General features: G+C 36.5%; 2 protein-coding genes across 2 annotated transcripts; one reads left to right on the top strand and one right to left on the bottom strand.

The window, feature by feature from the left end:
• The first annotated feature begins 15,086 nt into the window (after positions 1-15,086).
• LOC145046403 (verprolin) lies at positions 15,087-17,491 on the top strand. The gene is made up of 5 exons (XM_078994693.1): positions 15,087-16,402; positions 16,516-16,647; positions 16,772-16,941; positions 17,037-17,190; positions 17,276-17,491. The coding sequence occupies exons 1-5, from the start codon at positions 15,752-15,754 to the stop codon at positions 17,429-17,431; spliced, it is 1,263 nt and encodes a 420-aa protein (XP_078850819.1). The 5' UTR covers positions 15,087-15,751; the 3' UTR covers positions 17,432-17,491.
• A 581-nt stretch (positions 17,492-18,072) lies between these two features.
• On the bottom strand, positions 18,073-21,899 carry LOC145046402 (sodium/calcium exchanger NCL-like). Its single transcript, XM_078994691.1, has 6 exons — positions 21,509-21,899; positions 19,982-20,167; positions 19,702-19,883; positions 19,443-19,588; positions 18,610-19,201; positions 18,073-18,401 (listed from the first exon to the last, which is right to left on the bottom strand). The coding sequence occupies exons 1-6, from the start codon at positions 21,891-21,893 to the stop codon at positions 18,153-18,155; spliced, it is 1,740 nt and encodes a 579-aa protein (XP_078850817.1). The 5' UTR covers positions 21,894-21,899; the 3' UTR covers positions 18,073-18,152.
• Positions 21,900-23,480: the final 1,581 nt, after the last annotated feature.

Genomic DNA, 23,480 nt, shown 5'->3' with positions numbered 1-23,480 from the left:
TGCTATTTTTTTGGCTTTAGGGATAGAATGGTCTTTTTAGGAGTTATCGTTGTTATTGGTTGTTTTGTTTGTGGGAGCACTGACATTGTCCTAGGTCTGTTTTGGGACCACTCCCCTGAGTCTTGTTTTCTATTTATTTGCTTCTTGAGGTTTTTGTTGAGCAACTAAGAATTATATTGTTAAGAACTTTGTTCTTCTTGGAGAGTCCATTCCTCTCGAATGAATGGGAAAACCCAAATATATCTTATCAGTTCATAGTTTGATTATCAATGGAATCTGTGTCTTATTCAATAAAGAATCAGGGCCTATCATTTTCCAATACCCAAATCATCCAGTAACATGCAACACTAGCTTTAGTATGAAAAGGACCAAATACAAATTTAAGGCACCCATGAAATTTAATCAACAAAATTCATGAAGGAAAGAAAGAGAGACCTGCAGAAGGCATCCAATCTTGCATGCAAAAACTTGTTTGTGAAGAGAGGAGACTCTCCTACATATTTTGATGAATTATAGAATGTAAGCTCGGGGCTTATAACCTGCAAAAAAAATCATGTATAAGAATAGACATACTAGCAAATAAGACAGCAGAGAAGTAAGATGAAAAATATTGGCATGTCACAGAACCACCCCTACTGTTAGTAGCTTCATGAACAAGGTTATCATGAGTGGTAAACAGAATAACAGAACTGGTTTAGTACTATAGTGGTTAGTCCTATTATTAAGGGTCGATCTATAAATTGCAGTCCAGAGGGCACAAAAATGATTTTAGACTATTTAGCTTAGAAGCTTTGAAGTGTTTAAGAAAAAATGTTAAGGAGATAAAAGTAATTACTAAAAAAATGATATAAACTGACATCAGAAAATGTAAATGATTACAGTTAAATTTCTTGATAGTATTTGTTTGTGCTAATGCAATATAAATTTGCAACAATAGCAAATTAATCGCAATAAGAGAAGACCATCCACATATCTTGGAAAATAATATCATTGAAGAAACAAATAAGAGTTGACTGTTAGATATTAAGCCATATTATTACAAGGTGTACACAAAATAATATCATACTCCCTCCTCCCAAGATAATGTAATGTGAAACATGACACATGGTTGAATAAGAGACTTTGGGGGACGAAATAAATGTAATAGATATCTTCTCAAGATTGCACATGAGCTAATATGTAAATTTAAACTGAAATAAGAGAGAAAATGTTGCATTTTTGGGACTGGGGCGAAAGTAAAGGGATATTTGTAATGACAGATTTTATAAAGAGAAAAACGATAATTCTAAATCGGCGTCATAATAGCAAACTTGGAGGGAAGAACATTAACATTGATGGAAGTATTGTCTTAAGTTCTCTCTTATTTTTCGATGGCTTACAATTCACTAACTGAGATGAGTTTTTTCTTTAGATGATACGAAAAAATTGATGTTAGAAGGAAGAACGAATGTAATGTCAAGTTCAAGTGGTGTTTGCTCGGGAAGCAAAAGGTTTATAGACCCAGTTTTGGTAATGATATAATCATTGAAAAATTAACCTTACGCTATGCTATGGACTGCTATCATAAAAATACATTCACCTGCAACTCGATGGAAGTTTCTGTGGGTCTGCTCATTGTATTGTTTGGAGAAGGCAAATCTTTTGTAGTTTCCTCTTGATTATTTGGTGAGCTACTTTCCTCCTCTTCCAAAAAGACTTGATCATCTTCCAAAGCTGAGAAACTGCTAGTGGACCTTAGGGAAACACATAAGTCCATATATTCTCCATTCTGCATGAATAAATTTGATTTTCATAAGTTCGGAAGAAGAAAAACAATCAAACCAACATCAAAAGCGAAAACACACCTTGATGGTGACATTTTTGAATTGCAATCGTTTACCACTGTCAACATGTATAATAGTTTCTATGCTTGTAGAAGATATCATGTGTCCTTCTTTGTCTTGTAACAACAAAGTTCCACCTCTACCACCAAAGGCCTTTGAGGAGAGAGTATCAACACCTCATCGCTTTGAATAAAAACCAGTTTATCCAAAACAAGTGCATCAACTACATATAATGATGTTTCATCCACTTCACTTGACAACATGCCACGTACAGTAGTTACAAAAAAAACTCAGCAACCGCCATTAGGAAGTCAAGTGCAACAAGCAATTGTGGCCTTTGGATACATAATGACAATGAGGTTGAATAATGACTAAATTTAGCATCTAGGATTAAGATTGTGGGAACTCCTAATATCTGGTCATATTTCACATCGTCTGCCTTCACCATTTGGTTCTCCTCATTGTGAACCTCATAATCTGGACTGTATCTCAGACTCTTGGGCTGCCCTACAGCTAGCCTAAGCTCTTCTTCTGTCCCTCACAGTCATCATTCACAATTTGTCACTCTGGATCAACTGATCAAGTGTTGTATACATAAGGTTTGTTTCTTTTCTAGACTTAATAAACCTTCTAAGGTATCCAAATTCTCTTTAGAAGCATCAAGCTGGAGGCACAATTCGAATTGAATTCCAATTCCAGCCAACTCCTATGAAATCCAGCAAACCAATATTCATAAGAAGGAAAATTACTGAGAATTCATTCCAAACTAACTAACTAGAATGAGGAACCTGATTAATCTATTGTTATATTTTCATGAATGAAGAGGTTTATTACCTCATCATACATACGAGAGTAAACACCAACACCCTCCTCATATTGAGTATTCACCATTTGTTTTTAACATTTCAACCCACAAAAACCACACCATGTGGCATTTCCCCTTCCCTGATGTCCTAATTCTCTAAATAAAAGCACATTTTTTTAAATAAATAAAATAATCAATCAAATAACAAGAATCTTGTAATGAATTACTAGGTATACTTTGTTACATAATCCTAGAACACTACAAAATATAATAGGTCTTAATTATTCCATGTCAACAACCTACAAAGAGATGCAAAAAGATATTGTTCATTACTGGAAACAGAAATAATAAATTAAACAAGGAAATAGTTCTCTAACCTGCCTGCCTACAACAATATCTATAGAACCGATGAGCCTGCTGCAGGAAAAGGTGCCAAGAACTCCTACATATACAAAATACTCAAATCATCAGATAAATACATAAGAGATATATCTAAGTTGTAATAGGTCTGAAGTTGTTGTATATCTATAGTCTTTGTCCTTCCCAATCATCTGCAAATTCAACCATGAACGCCTCAATACATGCTAAATATGGTATAAATATAACCCAAAGAAAAATCTCCACAAATAAAGGATAGAACTCCATAGCTTCTTACCTTCTCTAGGAAACCATATATGGATGAATTTTCCATCTTTACATAAGTCTATAACAATCTTATATTACCTGTGGAAATACATATACATGAAACAAATAGAAAGTTAGAAGCCACATAGATAATGTTTTTTGCATGTATCAGACAAATAGAAATTCAGAAGCCACATGGATAATGTTTCTTGCCCTTTAGAATTCATGCACATTCTAGTTTTCTATTATGTTGCTCCTTCATTCCAAATAGAATTACAACTTTTCTATAGGAAAAAGAATCTTTTGAACTACAGATTTGTCAATTTGTCTTGATAATTTTATGGTAAGCGACAAGTAACCCTAAATTTCCAATTTGTTTGTGTTTTGAACCAATTTGTCAAAATTAAGTACTATTCAGAGAATACAAGTCAACATGAGGGGGAGAATCACCAAATCAAGGGCAAAATCGACATAACCAAGCAAAAATTCGAACAGTAGAAAAGAGAATTTAACAATATATATGTTTATATAGTGAATAATTCCAATTTGAGAGAGACGTGGTTTGAAGTTTCATAAAATCTCATGTTTGAAAGCCCTATGTCGGATCTTTGGACTGTGGTCTCGATTACTGTAGGTAGAATCACATATTTGTGGGTGCGATCGAGCCCACTAAGTTTTTAGATGATATTATACTACCTTCAACACAAGGAAGACGATGTTATTGAGAGGGAGTCTTGTTGTGCGAGATAGATCACAAAGAAGATCTGATGGTCGTTAAAAGGGCTTGTAAATTTGAACATATGTGGCGGTCTCTGTCGAGGTAAGGTTATCCCAAGCTCGTCGGCTAAAAGAGATGAGTCGAGATCGTTGGTAGATGAGGTGAGCCAAGGTAGCGAGCATTATAGAGAGCACTCCCATCTTGAAAAGAACCCTAGAATGATCCGTTCAATTTCAGGGGCAATCTTGCGAGGATTTCGAGAAGGAGAGACTCAGTGAGGTTTTGAATATCGTATGAGAACGTATGAGTAAGGAGAACAAGCCCTAGAGCTGATGATTCGGAAAGAGGGTTTACTTGTGTTGAATCGATTGGGGTAAATCGATTGGTGTGATTACCTGAGATTGAGAGTGTTTTCTCTTTCTTAAATAGGTGATGATGTGATGATAGTGGCTTGGAAATGAGTTATGATCACCATCATTGTCGATGTGATTGTCGATTTGATTGATTGAATTGTTGGGTTCCATTTAGCGGTGGTTTGAGGTTGGAAATGGAAATGGAAAGAGCGCCACCAAGGAGATTAGGGAGTGGAAGAAGAGAGAATCAGAGAAGTTCGAAGTGTGGATTGAGTTTTTAGGGTTCAATTTCAACTTAAGAGTCCAAAACGATTACACGTCCCTATAACTCACTCAATAATCGAAACCATAGAACTTCTTGAGTTTTGTATGAACTTTTCTCAATAATGATGTTCACGTCGCCCGCTCCAAAACGCCATAATCATGCTGAGATCCAGAATCGTATACATTTGTTGTTTACAAATATGTTGTTGAACCCTGAAGAATCGAACTAGGTATTCTCACTACTGAGGATGAAGATGAAGGCCCTAGGGCTTTTTCTTGAGGCGGGGGGATTAATTTTTGGGATGCAATAGGCGGGGGTAATTTTGGTCGATTTCATTTTCCGCCTAACACGCGTGTTTCACTTAAAAATTATAAAGCGACACATTTACACGATGCACATTTTATGAAAGGCGCCCTCCGCATTTCTTTTTTTTTTTTCTTTTCTGACACTAATTTTATGGCGCGCACAAATGCGTGTCCTTTATCCTTCAAATTTTGCAAAACTGACATTATTTTTTAGCGCACGCACAAATGTGCATCCTCTATCAGCAAGTGTCATTGTTTGTGTGTCATTAAAGGGTTGTTTTCTTGTAGTGTTTCGGCATTGAATCTCAGCATCATTCACGGTAAGCCAATCCATACCCAAAACGATGTCGAAACCGTTTAACTCTATGGGTAATAGCTCCTCACGGAATTCATTTCTGTTTAGGTCGACGACAACGTTCTTAATACGATTACTAACAGGTACGAATTTGCCACTAGCAACTTCTACAATAAGGGCATTATCAAGTCTTTCTACAGGCAATGCTAATTTCCCACCAAATTTATGCGACACAAAGGAGTAGTTGGCTCCGGAATCAAATAGTATATTTGCAGGAAAACCATTTACAAGAAAGGTACCTGAAGCAATGTCTGTTGCCTCCTTCGCAGCCTCAAGCGTCATCTGGAAGGCTCTCGCCTTCGGCTTCGGTGGAATGTTGGGCCTTCCCGCATCTTTCTTCTTTGGGAAATCCTTAGCAATATGCCCTTCTTCATAGCACTCGTAACACACCCTCTTGTTGATGGTGCACTCATTGACATAGTGCCCCGTTTTTTAACACTTGTAGCAAGTTACTTCCTCGCTACATTTTCCCGAGTGCTTCTTCTTGCACTTCTCGCACTATTTCAATTCATTTCCTCCTCCCCCGAACTTCTTTGAACCGAACTTGCTCTTCTTTTTATTGGGTTTAGCAGACCCTTCAAATTTCCTCTTCTCGCCAACCTCAACTTTGCTGGCAGCTCTTCCCTTAATCATATCCTCCACAGACTTGGCAGCCCAGATAGCTGCTTCTAGAGTATGTGTCTGACGCACTAGCACCGCGTACTCCCATGGAAGTCCCTTTGTGTACTTATCGATTTTCGTCAGCTCATCCGGAACAAGATGCAAGGCAAACTCCATCTTTTCTGTGAAGTTGTTCGTGTATTCATCGAGTGACATGCTTCCCTTATTCATGGTTAGAAACTGGTTCTCTAGCTCGAGTAGGTTTTGAGCTGAGCAGTACTTTCGTTTGAATTGCACCAGAAGTTCTACCCATGTCAGTTGTAGGGGCTTGTTGGGGCTTCAAGTCTTCCCCAAGGTATTCCACCAACGTACAACACCTCCTCGAAACTGACGCACTGCAAACGTGGTCTGTAGTTTTCCTCTGCAACTGCACTTTATGAAAGCTAACTCCATCTCCGAGATCCAATCCATGACCCCGATCAGATCTTCCTTTCGCGTGAATATCGATGGCTTGCAAGTCAGAAAATCCTTGTACTTGCATCCATTCCTCTCGACTTCGTCACCTTGGTTGTCTTGTTGAAATATTGGTGGGTTGGCTTGACCAACAATCCCACTGTAGTTTCCTTCCTCAGTCTGCCCTTTGTTCAACTTAGGCTGTTCGATCTGAATAGTCGCTTCCTCTAGATTTTGCTGGAGCAAACATCTGGTTTCTTCCATTTGATGATCCAACATCGCCTAGATCATCGCTTGCACTCCGGCCATCGTTATTGGCTCAGCAACGACTTCCACAACCGGTATTTGCTCAATCACTGGGGGTGGATTTCTGTTCCCATTTGCATTCACGTTTCCGCTACGGGTCCTTGCCATCTTGATCTATACACCGAATAAGGTGAATTTAGATCTTTATTTAGGACTGATGTTCAAATCATCCTTATCTCTCCGAAACGTTTACATGCTAGTTCTAATATCGTAGTCGTACATTTAGAATGCTAAACACATAAGGTTTCCAGATCCGGTCGGCAACAGACCACAGATCCAAACAATTAACAGCATATCAAGCACAAACCATTTAACACATAAAAGCATTTTAGGCATAATTCCTAAAATAAGCTAGTGCTCACACCTCATAATCATTGCTTAGCATTCTAAGTTTAAGTCTAGAAATCCTACAAATTCCTAGTTCGCTTAAACTAATCCTCTGATACCAACTGTGACATCCCCATTTTCATGACCAGAAAAGACCGATTTTGTTTATGCTTTGTTTAAATATCAGAGTAACATTTTAAATAAAAGTGTAGCGGAATTTGTCCCAAAACCAAATATGATAAAGGTTTATCAAAAGCATTTTCGTAGAAATGTATTTCATTAAAAAGACTCGGGATGTCATTTCGATACATACTATAAACATAAACAATACAACATAGGCCTTACTACATTATTCCGTATTTACAGGCCTAAAATTTCTTAATCTCTCATCCCAAGACATCACATCTATGCTCATGCGCCACTACCCGTAATACAAGAAACTGAGTAGGTCAGGCTTGGGAGCCTGGTGAGCACATATGGTTTTCAACCCACAATAAATAAGTTAATTAACTTCATCAAACCAAACAACCCGATTACCCGTTCCTGTTATCCTCACTTTACGTCCCTAAAACATCTAACACAAGGGACCTAGTCTAAGGACTATCATCGGGATGGACACTACTGCTAAGGGGATTCCTCAGCAATAAATGTCCATAAGGCAACCATGTGGGGGATGGAGTACACCTGGTGAGCACACAGTTAAAATAAATACCTACATGTTGTGAGCCTGCTAGCGTTCCACTGGACTGTCTAGAATAGTATGTGGTCGTCATTTATACCCCACTAGATGACTGGATCATCAATAACATCTACAACGAGGCCTCTCATTATTTCATTTTGTCACACAGCAACTAACACATCTACCCATGTTTTACCCCAATATTTCCGTAGATATAAAATACATATACAGTTTAAATCATTGAAAACAAGTATAAAAATGTTCATCCATCATAGATAGCAAGTATTCAGATAATATGCACACATAGCACGTAATTTATATCAAAATACTTCATACCTATGTGTAAGTTGAAAGTAACTATGCACTCACCTGAGTAGGTGGTGATTCAGCACTTGGACAGCGCTTCGATACTCTCAAAACAATTTTCCTTCAATAAAACCTAGTATCAATTCCACTAGGGTTTAGTCTAATGTCAACCGTGACTAATTAATAGTCTATCTATTACTATTATTATTATTATTATTATATAAGCGTTAAATAACACTCAATATAACTCATAATAACAGCCCAAATAATTATTTTAAGGACCTAATAACATTACTATAATTATTTGAAAGCTATATTAAAAATTGCATAAGTGTAGCTCACTTACAGTGGATTTTAAAGAAAACCGGGCTTTATTTGGAGCAACGTTTCGAAACTGAAAGATCCTTTTTCTCGGGACTCCGGGAGCCTCGGGGTTTCCTTAGGGTGCTAGGGGTTCACCTAGACGTTAGGGGACACAAAAGGGGCTAGAGAGAGAAAGTTTAGAGAGAAGAAATGAAGAAAGGTGTGAGATTTTCGAAATGGCTCGCATGCTATTTATTGCCGGAGGTCTTCGGATTACGCTGGGCGTACTCTCGGATATGAATGCCAACTCGCTGCCAGTTGTCTCGCACACCGGTAGGATAAGAAGAGAACGTACACGGGGCGTACTTGGCCTCGGACGTGGGGCATAGGCGAGGGTAACGCGCCAAGATCCGAAGGGAGCACCGTGGGGAGCAAGGGAAGGCTAGGATCGTGCCACGTCATCACAGTTTCGCAATTTGCACACTTAACTTCTAAAAATCATAACTTTCGCATACGAGCTCCGTTTTCAACATTCTTTATATCCACGCGAAGGTGGGAACATACTCTACAACTTTCGTTTAGACTCCATCCACTAATCTTGATTCTATTTTAGAAGTTATATTATTAATAGGTCGGGACAGGATTGGTCCGTTAAATTCTCATAACTTCTTCATCCGATGTCCGTTTTTGCCCATCTTTTTTCTCGTTACGCTACTCTTAACTAGATCTTCGATTCTCATTCAGGTCGTGTCGAATAAAAACCGCTCGATCTAATATTCGAATGTCGGGTTGTACACTGTTAATCCGAAACTTCGAAAAATCATAACTTCCTCATACGAAATCAGATTTGGGCATTCTTTTTCTCGACGCTCTTAGTTTAACATATTCTATGACTTTCGTTTAGATCGCTAAGGGTAAATATCCCTCTATCGTAAATTCACTATTTACGCTTTCCGGTATCGTGCCGGTTCCGTCGCGAAACTTCAACAGGTCGTAACTTCTTCGTTATAACTCGGATTTCGGTGTTCTTTATATCCCCGGAATCCTTGTTTTGACCAATACAACTTTTTATAAAGATATTGGACTTATCTCACACTTTAATTTTGACGCTTATTTTTACTTTTTATTAATTATACATTTATATGTAAATAATAAGCACATAAATATACATAATTTCACATAATACTCTAATATTTCATCTTTATTACTTCAAAAAGAGTTACAATAGTTGATCTAGATTGTTACATTGTTAAAAATGCTTATCCCTGAAACCCGGACGTTATAATTCTCTCCCCCCTTAGGATGATTCCGTCCCGGAATCATGCATCAACAAACAGATGTGGATAGCGACTCATCATGTTATCCTCTGTTTCCCAAGTGAGATTCGGCCTATTCGAATGTTTCCATCGGATTAGCACTAAGTCGAACATCTTGCATCGTAACTTCTTAGTCTTACAGTCAACAATTGCCTCGGGCTCTTTGATTAACCTCTTATTCTCATCCATTCTTAACTTTGAGATTGGAATTATGTCGGGAACTTCTCCCATGAATTTCCTTAGATAACACACATGGAAGGTGTTATGTATACCATCGAGTTCTTCGGGAAATTCCAGCTTGTAAGCTTGGTTCCCAATCTTTTGAAGAAGTTTGAATGGTCCAATAAACCTTGGACTCAACTTTCCTCGTTTCTCGAGTCGTATAAGTCCCTTCCACGGTGAGACTTTAAGAAAAACCAAATTCCCAACTTCAAAGGTCATCGACGCTCTTAATTTAACGTATTCTACGACTTTCGTTTAGATCGCTAAGGCTAAATCTCGCTCTATCGTAAATTCACTATTTACACTTCCTGGTATCGTGTCGGTTCCGTCGCGAAACTTCAATGGGTCGTAACTTCTTCGTTATAACTCAGATTTCGGCGTTCTTTATATCCCCGAAATCCTTGTTTCGACCACTACAACTTTTTATAAAGATATCAGGCTTATCTCACACTTTAATTTTGACGCTTATTTTTACTCTTTATTAATTATACATTTATAATTAAATAATAAGCACATAAATACACATAATTTCACATAATACTCAAATATTTCATCTTTATTACTTCAAAAAGAGTTACAATAGTTGACCTAGACTATTACATTGTCAAAAATGCTTAGCCCTGAAACCCGAGCGTTACAGGTATGCCTCTTTTTTCCATTATGCCTTCTTCCTCTCGCAAGTATTGTTCTACCATTTCCTTCATTTTCCGTCTAGTGGTAGGTGTTTTCCTTATAAAATTCTTGGATAGTGCTCCAGGCAGGAGGCGTACGTGAAAGCTCTAATAAATGGATGATCAATCTGGTTTGGCATGTCTTGTGTAGCCTCATCAAAACGCTTGAAGTGCTCCCTTATCGATTCCCCTTCATACTGCATACAACCTATGATTTCTCGTACATATCCTCGATATGTTCTCAGTTGCATGAAGTTTTTTAGAAACAATACCTTTAGTTCCGAGTTCTGACAAACTTCTGATGCTATTTGGGGCAAGACTTTTGAACCATGCTCTAACATTCATGTCCAACATGGTCAGGAAATGTGTATACTAGAACCTTTTGTCTAGTTTTAAGGATTCATGTGCCACTTGTAGGCATCTATGTGACTGTCTGGACAAGTTGTGTCACTGTATAATTTGAGGTGTGGGAGTTTTATTGTGGTGGGCATTTCATATTCATGTAATTCTAGTTTGAATGGTCATGAGTGTTGGTCCAGATGTGTGTTTTTGTGATTGTGGGGGAAAAGGCTTGTTAAAATGGGAAATATTGTTTGATGAGTTTGTGTTAGGGGAGGAGTTAATGTTGGAAATGGTTGGGTATTAACATTATAGAGCTGCATATTGGGGTATGGTGAGGACGTACTGAATAGAAGTGGTAAGTTAAATGATGCTTGTAGTGGGAAGTCACCGACTGTGCTACTGATCGGTGTTTCTAAGGATGGCTGCGTTATCGGAGTTAAGAAGATCCACTAAAAGTTTAATACGGGCGGCTTTCTCATGTGGAAGTGCTCTCTCATCCGTGGGGGTGAATGACGATGAGTTGCCAAGGAAGTGAGCTTTGTTGGGAGTTAAATTTGTCTAGGTTGACTGTTGTCCACTCATTGGAGTTAGGGTCGGGACCCAAAATTGGTTTATCGGTGTGATCGATGTTGGCAAATGTGCGGCAGACGGAGTGATGGCTTGGGCTGTTTCTATAGTGATTGGTTCGAGTTATGGCATTGGTCTCAAAGGACTTCGAGTTGTGCCTTTGGGATTTCCTTCTCCATTGTTTTCAATGATTGGAAGGTATATATTGAGCTTTTTGTATCGTTTGTCTCAACAACGGATGGTGCCAACAATGTGATATTGGACCTCCAAGAGTTACTTCACCGCTGACCGTTTAGAACCTTGATGAAGATCTGTATCACAAAAAGAGAAAATGACCATCATCCAATCTTCGAAAGGTGATCCTGAGAGAACGCTCTGACAGTTAAGCCAGTCTCCTAAGTAGGTAAGTGTATGGTTTGAAGAATGAGGATTCAACTGCTTTATCATTGGAGGCGTGTAACCTTTTATAGTAAAGGCCTTGGCACATATCCCATTTCATGGAGACATGAGTGTCAGACCCGAATCGGGATAATGGCACTGATTGGTGGATTGTACTTTTATCCCATGTTTAAGCCTGGATTGGTTTATCCATTGTAGTGATGCGTGCATATTCACTAGAGTTTGTTAGGTGCCCTTTTTTGTCTAGCAACTTTCCTGCGTATGTTCCAGGTCGGGCATTGGATAGAGAGGCCAATCCAATACAGGGTGGAACCATAGTGGGATAGCCGAGTAGTGAGAGTGCTCGGTCACTTCGACTGTTATGGCATGGCTAGGAGGCACGCTATCAATATCATTAACAAAAACAAGTGATAATTATTTTGATTTAAATAAAAACCAATTTACACTATGTTAGGTCCCTTCGATGCTCAAAAAACACATAATATGTATTGTGAGAATACATGTAACATCCGGATTTTCAGGGACATTATTGTGTATGTTAATCTTGATATTAAAGGAGGGACTCGACGAGTTGAGGGACCAACTCGCTGAGTCGAGTCGAGTTGATCGCGTAGATTTAATGAGTGGACTCGACAATTAGAGGAGGGACTCGTCGAGTAAGTACTGGGCAGAGAAACACTAATTGTCTGGGTTTATGACATATTTAAAGGCCCTTATGGCCTTCATTTATGGCCACACCTTCCCTTGAGATCCTGAGAGGAACCTTTTAACCATTCTAACCTTGGTAAAGTGAGTGTGTGATCATTTTGGGCAATCTTGGTGCATTTCTATGAAGAAGGATGAAGATCTTCATGATGGGGAACAAAGGAAGGCAGTGGATTTGTGGTATTAAATGTTTCAGCTGCTAAAAGAAGGTATAAAGTCCTCATCTTGCTCATTCCTTGTACTAGATCTCATATTGGGAGTTTTAGGGTTTTGCTTCCATCCTTTTGAATATATGAGTTGAATGAGACATGGTTTGAGGTTGGAAACCCAAATCTGGACCTCCTATGGTCCTTCGAGTCTAGGTGTCCTAGCTTTAGTCGTTCAAATGAGGGTTGATGAGCTAAATCCTTCATGAAAGGCATATATTAGCATTTTGGAGCAATAACCTCGTGTATGAACGTAAAGATCAAAGCTTTGCGTGATTATTGAGCCTTGGGATGATAGATCTAGTGTTTGGAGTGATAGATCTGATTGAAATCGTCCGAATGAACGAAGTCGATGAGTCGACTCGACGAGTTGGTTAGGGTTTGTCCCAAAGAACTGAATCATGCGATAGCTCGACGAGTTGGGGGTCAACTCGACGAGCTGAGCTGGACTATCACGAGATTTCTGAGGAAAATAAGTGGACTTGACGAGTCGCAAGGGTGCACTCGGCGAGTCGGGTCAAACATGGACTATTGACTCGAGTTTGACTTCTGTTGACTTTAGGGTTGGTCAGAAATGAGTAATGGAGATCATGGGTGGGTAAAATGGTCTTTTATCCAAGAGTTAGAGGAAAGACAGAAAGAGAAAGAGTAATCTCTGGTTTACTTGGAGTTGAGAATTTGAGTATTGATTAGAGATGTTCATTTCTTGCGTTAGGTGGAGGCTAGTTCGAGATTCGTGAGCGAGGTTAATTACTTGCTGCTTGCCAGGCGAGTCTTCTCACTATACACTACCTAGAGTGGTATCTATGTGCAGACCGGAAGGTCTTATGTGTATGCGTATGTTTGAGATTTATGTGTATTGTGTTATATGTATGCTATGTGTTATACAGACCGAGCCGGAGGGTCCAACGATATAGACCAGACCGGAGGGTCCAACGAGCTACGGGGCTGGAGGGTCCCGCTGAGACACATTGACCGGAGGGTCATACCGAGTTATAGCCTCGAATGGCTTATGTGCTGTATGTGGTATTTTGGGAAACTCACTAAGTTTCGTGTTTATCGTGTTATGTGTTATGTGTTTCAGGTTTTTCTCAGGATCGCGGGACGATACCAACTTGATTGTACACACCAGAGAAGAATTATGTTTTGAGGATCCTGGATTTCTATTTAAATTAAACATTGAGTTATGTGTTGTGATTTAAATAAATGATGTTTTTATGAAATATGTATTGAGAATTATATGTTTTAAAGGAAGAATTATTTTGAAAATTTACGGTGTTACAATACATGGCATAAAGTTACATTATGTGTATTGTGAGAATACTCAGAGTGTATAGAATGAAAACATAGTATGTGTGCACTAATGTGTGAAATAAAAGCACACAATACACTAATGTGTGTAATGGAAGCACACAATACTGGGGGTTCATGAATGTTTCTTAATGTTTAAACATGAATGTGCTTGCATGAGATTGTAACTCCCCTATCACCATGTGTGTGTGTGTGTTGTATTTTGTTTTCCATGTGTTCGACAACTACTTCTCAAATAAGTTTAGGAGATGATGGTTGGTAACACGACGATGATGAATGAGAGATGCAAATTAAGGCGATTTTGAGATGTCAAAAATGAAATGGGAGCGGGAATGAGGAAGATGAGAGGTTATGGGAAATGATGAGATATGTTATTTTTTATTTTTGAATTTATTCAAAAACTAGTTGTGAGACATGTATCACATGGATTATTTAAAAAAAAAGGTTAAATACAAATGTTAAAGTATTTGAAAACTTTGAATTTATAAGAAATTACAAAATATAATGAATCATTATAATTTAAATGTTTTTATCTTTTAAATTTAAACAAATAATTTAAATAAATAAACAAAATAAACTAATAAGTTTTAATTTGAAAATTTTGAGATTAAAAGGTAAGTTTATTAATAATATTGATATCTATTTATTACTATATTATTGTAATTATTAAATTAAAATATTATGTAGATTTTAATAAAATAAAAAAACTAATAAAATAAATGTGGAAAAAAATTAATTAAAAATAACTATAAAATAACATTTGCCAAATTAAGTAAGAGTATGAGATATAGAAAAAATTATTCATTTATTAGATTAAGCTATAAACGAATATATATAAAAAAAAAAAAAAAAAAAAAACAAAATATAAACAAGAAAAGAATTCATTTTATATGAACTAGAAATCAAAATTGAAAGATTTGAAAACCATAAAAATATAATATATTAACTTTTTAAAAGTTAAACCTGAAATTATGACCAGAATACATGACCATTTCTATAAATTAGTTTTTAATTTATTACTTTATCCGTTTGAGATTTTATTAAACAATACCAATACATGTCATGAAAGTTACGCACATATTTTTTTAAGTGTGAATATGAAACTTGTCACCTTTTGCCTCTATATAATCAGAATCAAAATGTGAACGAAAACAGAGGGCAATCGATTAGTGCCCAAAAACATTTTTAGGGTTTTTGGGAGCTAAAAAGAACAATACGAAATTCATGGCGGAGTGTGAGAGAGAGTGTAGATCTTAGTGAGCGAGAAATGGAAGAGTTGGTCTAGCAATTAAAACTGGAGTGGAGCGAGGATTTGGGCGATAAATTAGATTGCGAATTGAGAAAGTAATTGCGTTCAAATAGTTAGTTTAGATTTTGCAAATTATATTCGAGCTATTAAATTTTGAAATAGCATCAAAATTAACCTAATATCAATGGCTTCCTTTTTTTCTCAGTGATTTTGATCTCTATCTCACACCTTTCGGATACTCAATTTACTTCCTCTCTTTCTCTCTCTGCATTTACAGTCTGATATAATTGTGAAAATGAATAAATTCATATAATCTGCTTTTAATTGTTCGTTTTCCATATATAAGTAATGGAGATCTTGTGTGATCTATAGAATTAGATGCACATTTCGGTTTCGTTTTCAATTTGTTGAAACTTTAATAGGGTTTGATCTTTTAGATTAATCCTTTCTGGTGAATCTTGAGTTTTTCCTTATATACGTGAATTACCTATTCTGAGTTCCCCTTCAAAAGAATTCAATGTGATTTAGATGGCAGTGATCGATGGCTCAAGACGAACATACTTCTAGGTGTAGTAACAGCAGTAGCGGCGGCGGTGGAGGTGGAGGTGGCGGTGGTGGTGGTGGTAGTAGTCATAGATCTTCCAAGAAGTTGAAACATAAGAAAGTGCCACAGAGAGGAATGGGTGTGGCTCAACTTGAGAAGATTATATCGGAGGAACAACAGAAGAAAGACGTCGTTTTAACCCCAAATTCAATCATTTCTCCGAGCAATTCTTGTTCCAATTTGGCCACCATCCAAAAAGTTCCCAATTTCCGGCCGCCACCAATTTCTTCATCTTCGATCCCACTTCCCCCACCATTGCCACCTAATCACCACCCTTTGATTTCCAAAACCGATGGCATAAACACCATCTCCGCCTCCTCCTTTTCCAAACCTACAAACACGATCAGTGGTGGCAGCAGTAGTAATTGGTGTAGATTATGGAGTGATGGTGATTACAATTTCGAAGCGGAGAAACAAAATCAAAATCAAAATCAAAATCATGGTATGGACCACCCTAGATACACTGCAGCCTTTCCAGCAAATCTTGGTGGTTTGCCTTACGAATCCAACCCTCTCATTTGGCCACCTCCTCCTAATCTAATGCTTCAAAAATCATCACACTTTCAACAACCTTGTTCTTCATCAATGGTGAATCTGAAATCTCTCTCTCTCCTCTTTATTATCTATCTGTCCATGTTCTTACTTCTTAGATTGTATTTTATATAAAAGTTGTTGATTAGTCAAATTTTAAACTTTTGCAGGTGAATGTTTCAACAGGAACTTCATCATCGTCATCATCATCTGTATTAAATTTTCAGATGGAGCCCCCTTCAAACCAAAGCTATAATAATGGCAACAACAACTACCATCCATTGTGGCCAGAGGAAGACAAGGTGATGTTGCTTTTTTTACACTTTTTTCATCACCTTTTTTCAAGATATGTGATGTTATAGATTTGTTGATCATTGTATAAGAATTAATGGAGAAATATTTATTTCTTCATGGTTTTTATGACAGATGGTTGGCATGAAAAGGCCATACCCGTTTTCATTGGAAAACGTGCCAATTCCATCTTTTCATTGCAAATTTCCTTCGGCTTTTGTGTCTCCCATTTCAAGATCAGATGAATCAGCTTCTTGTAGCAATGGAGGCACTATCACCATGGAACCTGCACATCCAGTTTTCAGGTGAACAAAATCCTAAATTTCATCACAAATTAGAAGCTTTATAATATTGTTTTTTTTTTTGTTTTAATGGGTTTTTATTTGGGACTCCATTTCAGAGAAAATCCTTCAAGCTCAGGTCTCATATCCGATACAATAACAAAGAAATTCATCGATGAACACCAAGGTTTGACTTTGACCAGAGATTTTCTCAAGTTAGCCCCTCCTCAAGCATCTTGTATAGGAGAACAGCCTCAATTCGAAACTCATAAAGTAAGATTCTTTTTTTTTTTTCCAACAACTCTTAATATTTATTTCCCAAATTTCATCTTTTGTTTCTTTTTCCTTCTTTCTTTAGGGTCACTCAAAAGATCCGACCCATTTGCCTGGAAGAACCGGGTCAAACCCGCAACCTTTTCTTACTTTCTTTCCAGCTGCAAAAACATCAATCGGTCAGCCAGGAAACAGCAACGGGGAGGCAGGTGAAACTGTTGATCTAAATTTGAAGCTATAAATGTCTTTATTTATGTTGTCAAGACCTTGAAAAGAGAAATAAAATCACAATTAAACCTCCTTTCTGATGTGTTAATGGCTGTTTTTTTACTTAATCAGACAGAATGATTTAATCATCAAGTCAAAAAAAAACCATATATGTATTTAGATGCTAATTTTTTTTGCTCTTAATGAATATTGTTAAAGATTTTTGCTTGAATATAACGTTTATTTTTTACTGTTCATTCATATTTATTTTGTTCAAATATACAAGAGTTGATAGTAAAAAAAAATAAAAGAAACATTTTGTACATAGTTTATGATCAAAATCGAACTGAGGTCCTGATGCTAACAAACTTATGCATGTGGGTTCATTCTTGTTTTTACATATGTGGATACTGAGATCTTATCTTCCCATAGTGATAATAGATTGATGATGAAACTATTGACCCACCAACAACAAGAAAAAACAGAGGTGTTATTGTATGATGACAGCAGGATATCTTACAAATTGATTTGTTGTACAACCAAAATTGGCCCAACTTTTTGTCCTAAATTAGCATTAATGTGAAACTGGCATTTAAGTGTGATCATACAATTTTAGAAAAGAATCAACAAACAAAAATGTCCCACCATACCAAACAAAAAAAAAAAAAAAACAACTTACTTTGATATATTTTCATTGAAATGGTGAACTTTTCATGTTACATTTATTTTGAACTAGAATAACATGAGAAAGGTGTTTATGACCAACCATAACCATAGTCAAGAACGTATACTAGGATGAGGGAGAATGGGTAGAGCAAGAAAGCCAAGAATGATGTCCATAGTGGGAATGTGGTTCGACAACTTCCAAAAACGCCCATAACAATGCAAACAATTAGAATCACTAAAACTTCTGATGAGAAATCCCATGTCAATCCTCGGACATATACAAGTGCTAAGAACACCGATAAGCAAAGTACATTGTTCATTGTTACTGCTCCATATAACTGTTTCACAGAAACAAACCATCAACATAAGATTAGCTTTTTCATAACTCATGTAGATCCATGGTTTAGATTTTATATGACATGACTAGAAAATGTACTTTGTTTGGTGTAGATTGGACTTTAGAGCGGGACCCTTACCGATTTCAACGAAGAAAAAATATAATTTTTTTTTAACGAAGTGATTTATAACAAGAAAAGCAGAACAAACCTCGGAAAAAGTCAAAGATGCAGATCTTTGTTTCTTGCGTGTAGCAAAGATGATAGCCGACACTGCCTCACTAGAATTCGTAGCAAATGGCAACACAATGAACGAAATAAAGAAAGAAGGAATACTTGTTGCAGCCGAAAAATTACCGACCGCGTCCACTAGCGGATCAGCAAATGCCGCCGCGATCACGGTGCCCAATAACAAGAGTAACACTGCCTTAATGGTGGTCCGGCGAGGGTCATCCACCCCGTCTTCTTCTTCTTCATCTTCTTCATGAGTTTGATCTCCCAAAAGGTCGTGCTCTTTCTTTGTCTCCTCATAATAGTCATGAACATACTTCAATGAATCGGGTCCAACATCAGAAGTAGTCCTTTTGAAACCCTTGGCCTCCTCAAGCCATCTTCCAATCCCTTCAATAAATTCATCGAAGTCAACTTCGTTATTTTCAGACGTATCAAAATCTTTCATAACTTTAGCCACTGCATCATCTTCGTTTAAATTTATCTCGTATAATTGCATTCCTACTATTAAAGCCCTTAGTTCTGGAATCGAAAGGCTTCCATCTTGATTAGCATCAATCGAATTAAACAACCTGTTGAAACCGGTACAAAGGTCAATAAAAGTCGTTATATATGACATAACATAACATAATAGATTCAACTAAAACTGATGCCAATAGGACCAAAATTGTATTATTATATCCCATGCATAAAGATGGGACAGATAAAAAACACAAATACCCTCCTTGTCCTTGTATTAAAAAATAGCCTATATAAGGTTTCCAGTCTTGTGTAACAAATGTGTGAAAACCAAAAATTAATAAAAAAACTAACCTTATTAGAACTTCTCTATTAGGTTCACCATGGCTATCTACAAGTCTTCCAAGTGCCCGTTTCTTCAAGTACTTGAGAATCCTAGATCGTACGTGCTTATGCTTTGCGAAATCAAGGTGTCTCTTTTGCAATGTTGGTTGGTAAACCTGACATGTAATAATAACGAATCCCACATGAGTCTCAAATTGTTGGCTACTTGATAGCTTTCATTATGGTTATTGGGCCTATAACTTTGGGCTTTGAGTGTTATTACTCTTACCTGATAAAGACAATATGCAATGAGAAGAGAAACGGAAAGAACGAGGGCTACTAACACCGCAGTGTGTCTTCCTGAAGTGGAATGTAGAATTTGGGGGAATTGAACGACTATAAATGGAAGCACAGATACAGCCATTATCATCGCAGAATAGCTAGTCCAAATATCAGTACTCACACCGGAGCCTATACCACATTACAAACAAAAACATATATAAAAACATGTCAACTATAATTAAAAAAATTGTTCGCTTTTATATAAAAATGGGGTGAGAAAAAAAAACCTATTAAGTTGAACCCTTTGGTGTCTTTGTTATCTTGAGCTACCGAGTTTTGTAGATCACACTTGCCAACAACGATACATGTTCCCCATATGCTTGTAAGAAGCATCACTGTGGAACCAGCCAACAACCCCATTCCAACCGATACTTGGTCTTGAGCAGTTTCTGTGCTCCCTGAGAGTCCAGATACTGCAACAAATGCGACACACTTTCATCATTTTATTGGTATATATAAAATAATATGTTGGTATATACATGTAGTCTATGAGTAACTTCCTTTTTCAATTTTATAAAATAAATTCCTGATAGTCAACATACGTACTGTGACAAAAAATGTAAGATACTTGCATCAATTTATCAATCCACATAGCACATTTATTTACCAAAAAAGGGAATTTGGCGTAGGAGTATGAGTGGTTCTCTCAATCGAGAGATTATTGATTTAAGTCGTTGGAGACATATGTGTTAACTTAGGAGTAGATCGGTTTGCTTTTAAAAAAACATAGCACATTTGTTTAACAAACGTTTTATTTTTATCAGTCACTTCATTTTACAATTCAATGTAAAATTATACTAAACTGAAAGCTGCCAAATTACACAAAAAAATCATTCTTTTACCGAAACAGTTTAGATATTTCTTTTTTCATCAAAGCTATTATTAATATTATTATTTTTCATCTCAGCCAATATTGACCTACAAAAACTGGTTACCAGGTTCCGTTTGGTGTGCATACTTGATAAACTAACTTATTAATTAATAATGTTTGATAAAAAAATAGATGATCAGTTAGATTGTAGCCCACCTATTTTTATGGTTAGATACAGTCCTTATGGTTTTATTTTATACATTTTAGATTCAAAAATTTTATTTGGTCATAGCCAATTTTTATACATATTATATTTTTGGCCTTGGGTTGGCTAAGGTTGTTTTATTGGTTGAATTTGCATTGTTTTTCGAAAAAGTAAATTATAAATAATTTATTATAGGTTGATTTTTAATAAAAATGTTGATAGGATGTGTAAGAAATGTCTTCATAGCAACATCCATGATCAAATGTCCTAGGTAGCTAATAAACTAAAATTATAAATAATTTATTCTAGGTTGATTTTTAATAAAAATGTTTATAGGATGTGTAAGAGATATCTTAATAGTAATATCTAGTAAGAGCATCAAATGTCCAAGGTAGCTAATAAACTAATTTTCTGATAAACATGATTATTGATAAAGTAGATTATAAGCTAAGAATAGGTAGCACCAAACATAGCCGAGGTATGATTGCGTATATGTCAAAATTTTAATGTTTTTTGAGGTCATGAGATGAGAAATAACCATATAAATGTGTAAAAGTGTCAAGAAAGAGTTGTTTTCTGTGTGTATATCTGGCTGACACGTGTGGACATTTTCTTTTTAAAAATTGTTCATGCAAATCAAATATGATAACGAGTTAATAGAAAATAATTTAAATAAGTTTGTGTGAAAAAATTTATAGTCTAAATATGAATAAAAGTAAATGGAGGTATAATTTTTACCAAGAATAAGCATAGCATCGGGAAGTGCACCAAGAGCAGGAAGGCAGAGGCCGCCGACCAGACCTGGTCCTAGAATTGCCAACAACAGCTCACTGCCGGCGGAGAGATAAGTGGCGGCGAGGAACATGAGGTAACCATAGACGACAATGAGGAAGAGGTTTCCGGCAGCGGTGGTGGTGCAGGGCATGAACCCGTACGTCTGTTCACACTCTTCCGGTGACGATGTGAAGAGAGGGTTAAGGCGGAGTATGCTCCGGTCATCATTGTTAACGCCGTCGGATATTGAAGGTGAAGTGGTTGTTATAAAACGGCCGGCGGCGGTGGTGGCGAGGAAGAGAGAGAAGATGGCGATCAGAGTAAGGGAGGAATTGTAGTTAGCCGCCATCGGATTTTGACGCCCGGGTGTATGGCTGAAGGTTGAAAGCACGTGTATTTATAGGTTTGTTTGTGGGGCCAACTAAAGAATTGTCATATGACGAATAATTCAAACGTTTGACGAGGTTCATGTCACAATTTATATTTGGGTTTTAGATACCAAATTTGAACTGTTAAATTTTTGGATATGATACTAGCTATTTGATATCCTACATAAAATTATTTTGAAATATTTTATCAGTTGTAAGACAACCAACTTAAACGAGCTTAATTATCGTTTTCTTTATGCAACCCCATCAGTTTTAATTAGAGTATGTTCGGTAAACTATACGAAAGATGAAGCCATAACTTTAATCCGTGTGAAAATGTTTGGTGAAAATAACTGTAAGCTTTCAAATATGACATAAATTTTAAAAATTATTTGCCTAAACAATACATTTACTTTGAGATGGATGATTTATGTTGGTTATGCTCTTTTGTGGCATGTTTCTAAGTGATTTTATTTGATCTTAGCAAAACATAGATACCTAGGGAGAAAAATAGAAGTTATCGATGAGTTAAAACAAAGTTTGATCTGATGAAAAATGTTTTTTAATAAGTTATGTATATTATATTGAGAATGTGGCTAGTTGCTACACGTAAACAATAATACATCAAGCAGACTTTATAAAACATAGAAATGCAGCATATCAATATCATAAATACCAGTTGTTGTCTTTTTGGTTGTATGTCAATTGAATTCGTTGATAGAAAACCGATTTTTAAAATATCAATCTTAAGGAATAAAATTTGTAAGTATAAAAATACAATATTATTTATTACACATTTTGTTAAAATATTAAAAAGACAAGCTAATTTATGCAATGACTTTTATTTTTAAGTCTAGAATATGCAATATTTTGTTAAAATGTTGAACATGCTTGGAGATTCCCTAAACCCCATATTTTATCATTGGTATTTTTTTTCGAGACAATAATTCGTCCTTAAACAATGATCAACTAGTTTGTCTAATTACATTTAATCAACTATTGCAATTCTAAAGTCACTTGCGACCTTTCCTAATAAGCTTTAAGACTTTGATTTTTAATTAATGGCGTGGATAAACGTTTTGTTCTTTTATCAAGTAAATGAAACAAAGGGTCATAAGTTTGAATTTGTTGGGTGTTGTCACCTCATGAACAACTTTTTTCAAGCCCGGTTTAGAGCATGTTCAAGGTGGGCACAGGAATAGGATCCACAGTTTGAAGGGGCCCAATTTTTTTTCAATAGTATATATAGTTTAGCCCAATTCAAACTCTGTAACTCTACCCCTCATGGGTTCTAACTGGATACTCTCACTCATCACATACTCAAAAGCATAACACATATAACAACGAGTCCTAGACTTAGGCATCACAAATCAGGCCACTCTAGTCCTAACATATGAAATACCTAGACTGTCTCTAGCATGCAATATTATCTCATAAGGTGCATCATAAATATCTCATAACACAAAAAAAATAAGGGTATTTTGGGAAATCACCGTTCGGGCTCAGGCTGATTGTACACACTGCTCTTTCTTGCTTCCTCTTTGAACCCTTATTCATTTTTAGAAAAT

The sequence above is a fragment of the Lactuca saligna genome, chromosome 5 (genome assembly GCF_052625555.1).
Source record: "Lactuca saligna cultivar CGN05327 chromosome 5, ASM5262555v1, whole genome shotgun sequence".
Taxonomy (NCBI): Eukaryota; Viridiplantae; Streptophyta; class Magnoliopsida; order Asterales; family Asteraceae; genus Lactuca; species Lactuca saligna.
The sequence above is the reverse complement of the archived record's forward strand: the minus strand, read 5'-3'. Positions and strand labels throughout refer to the sequence as shown.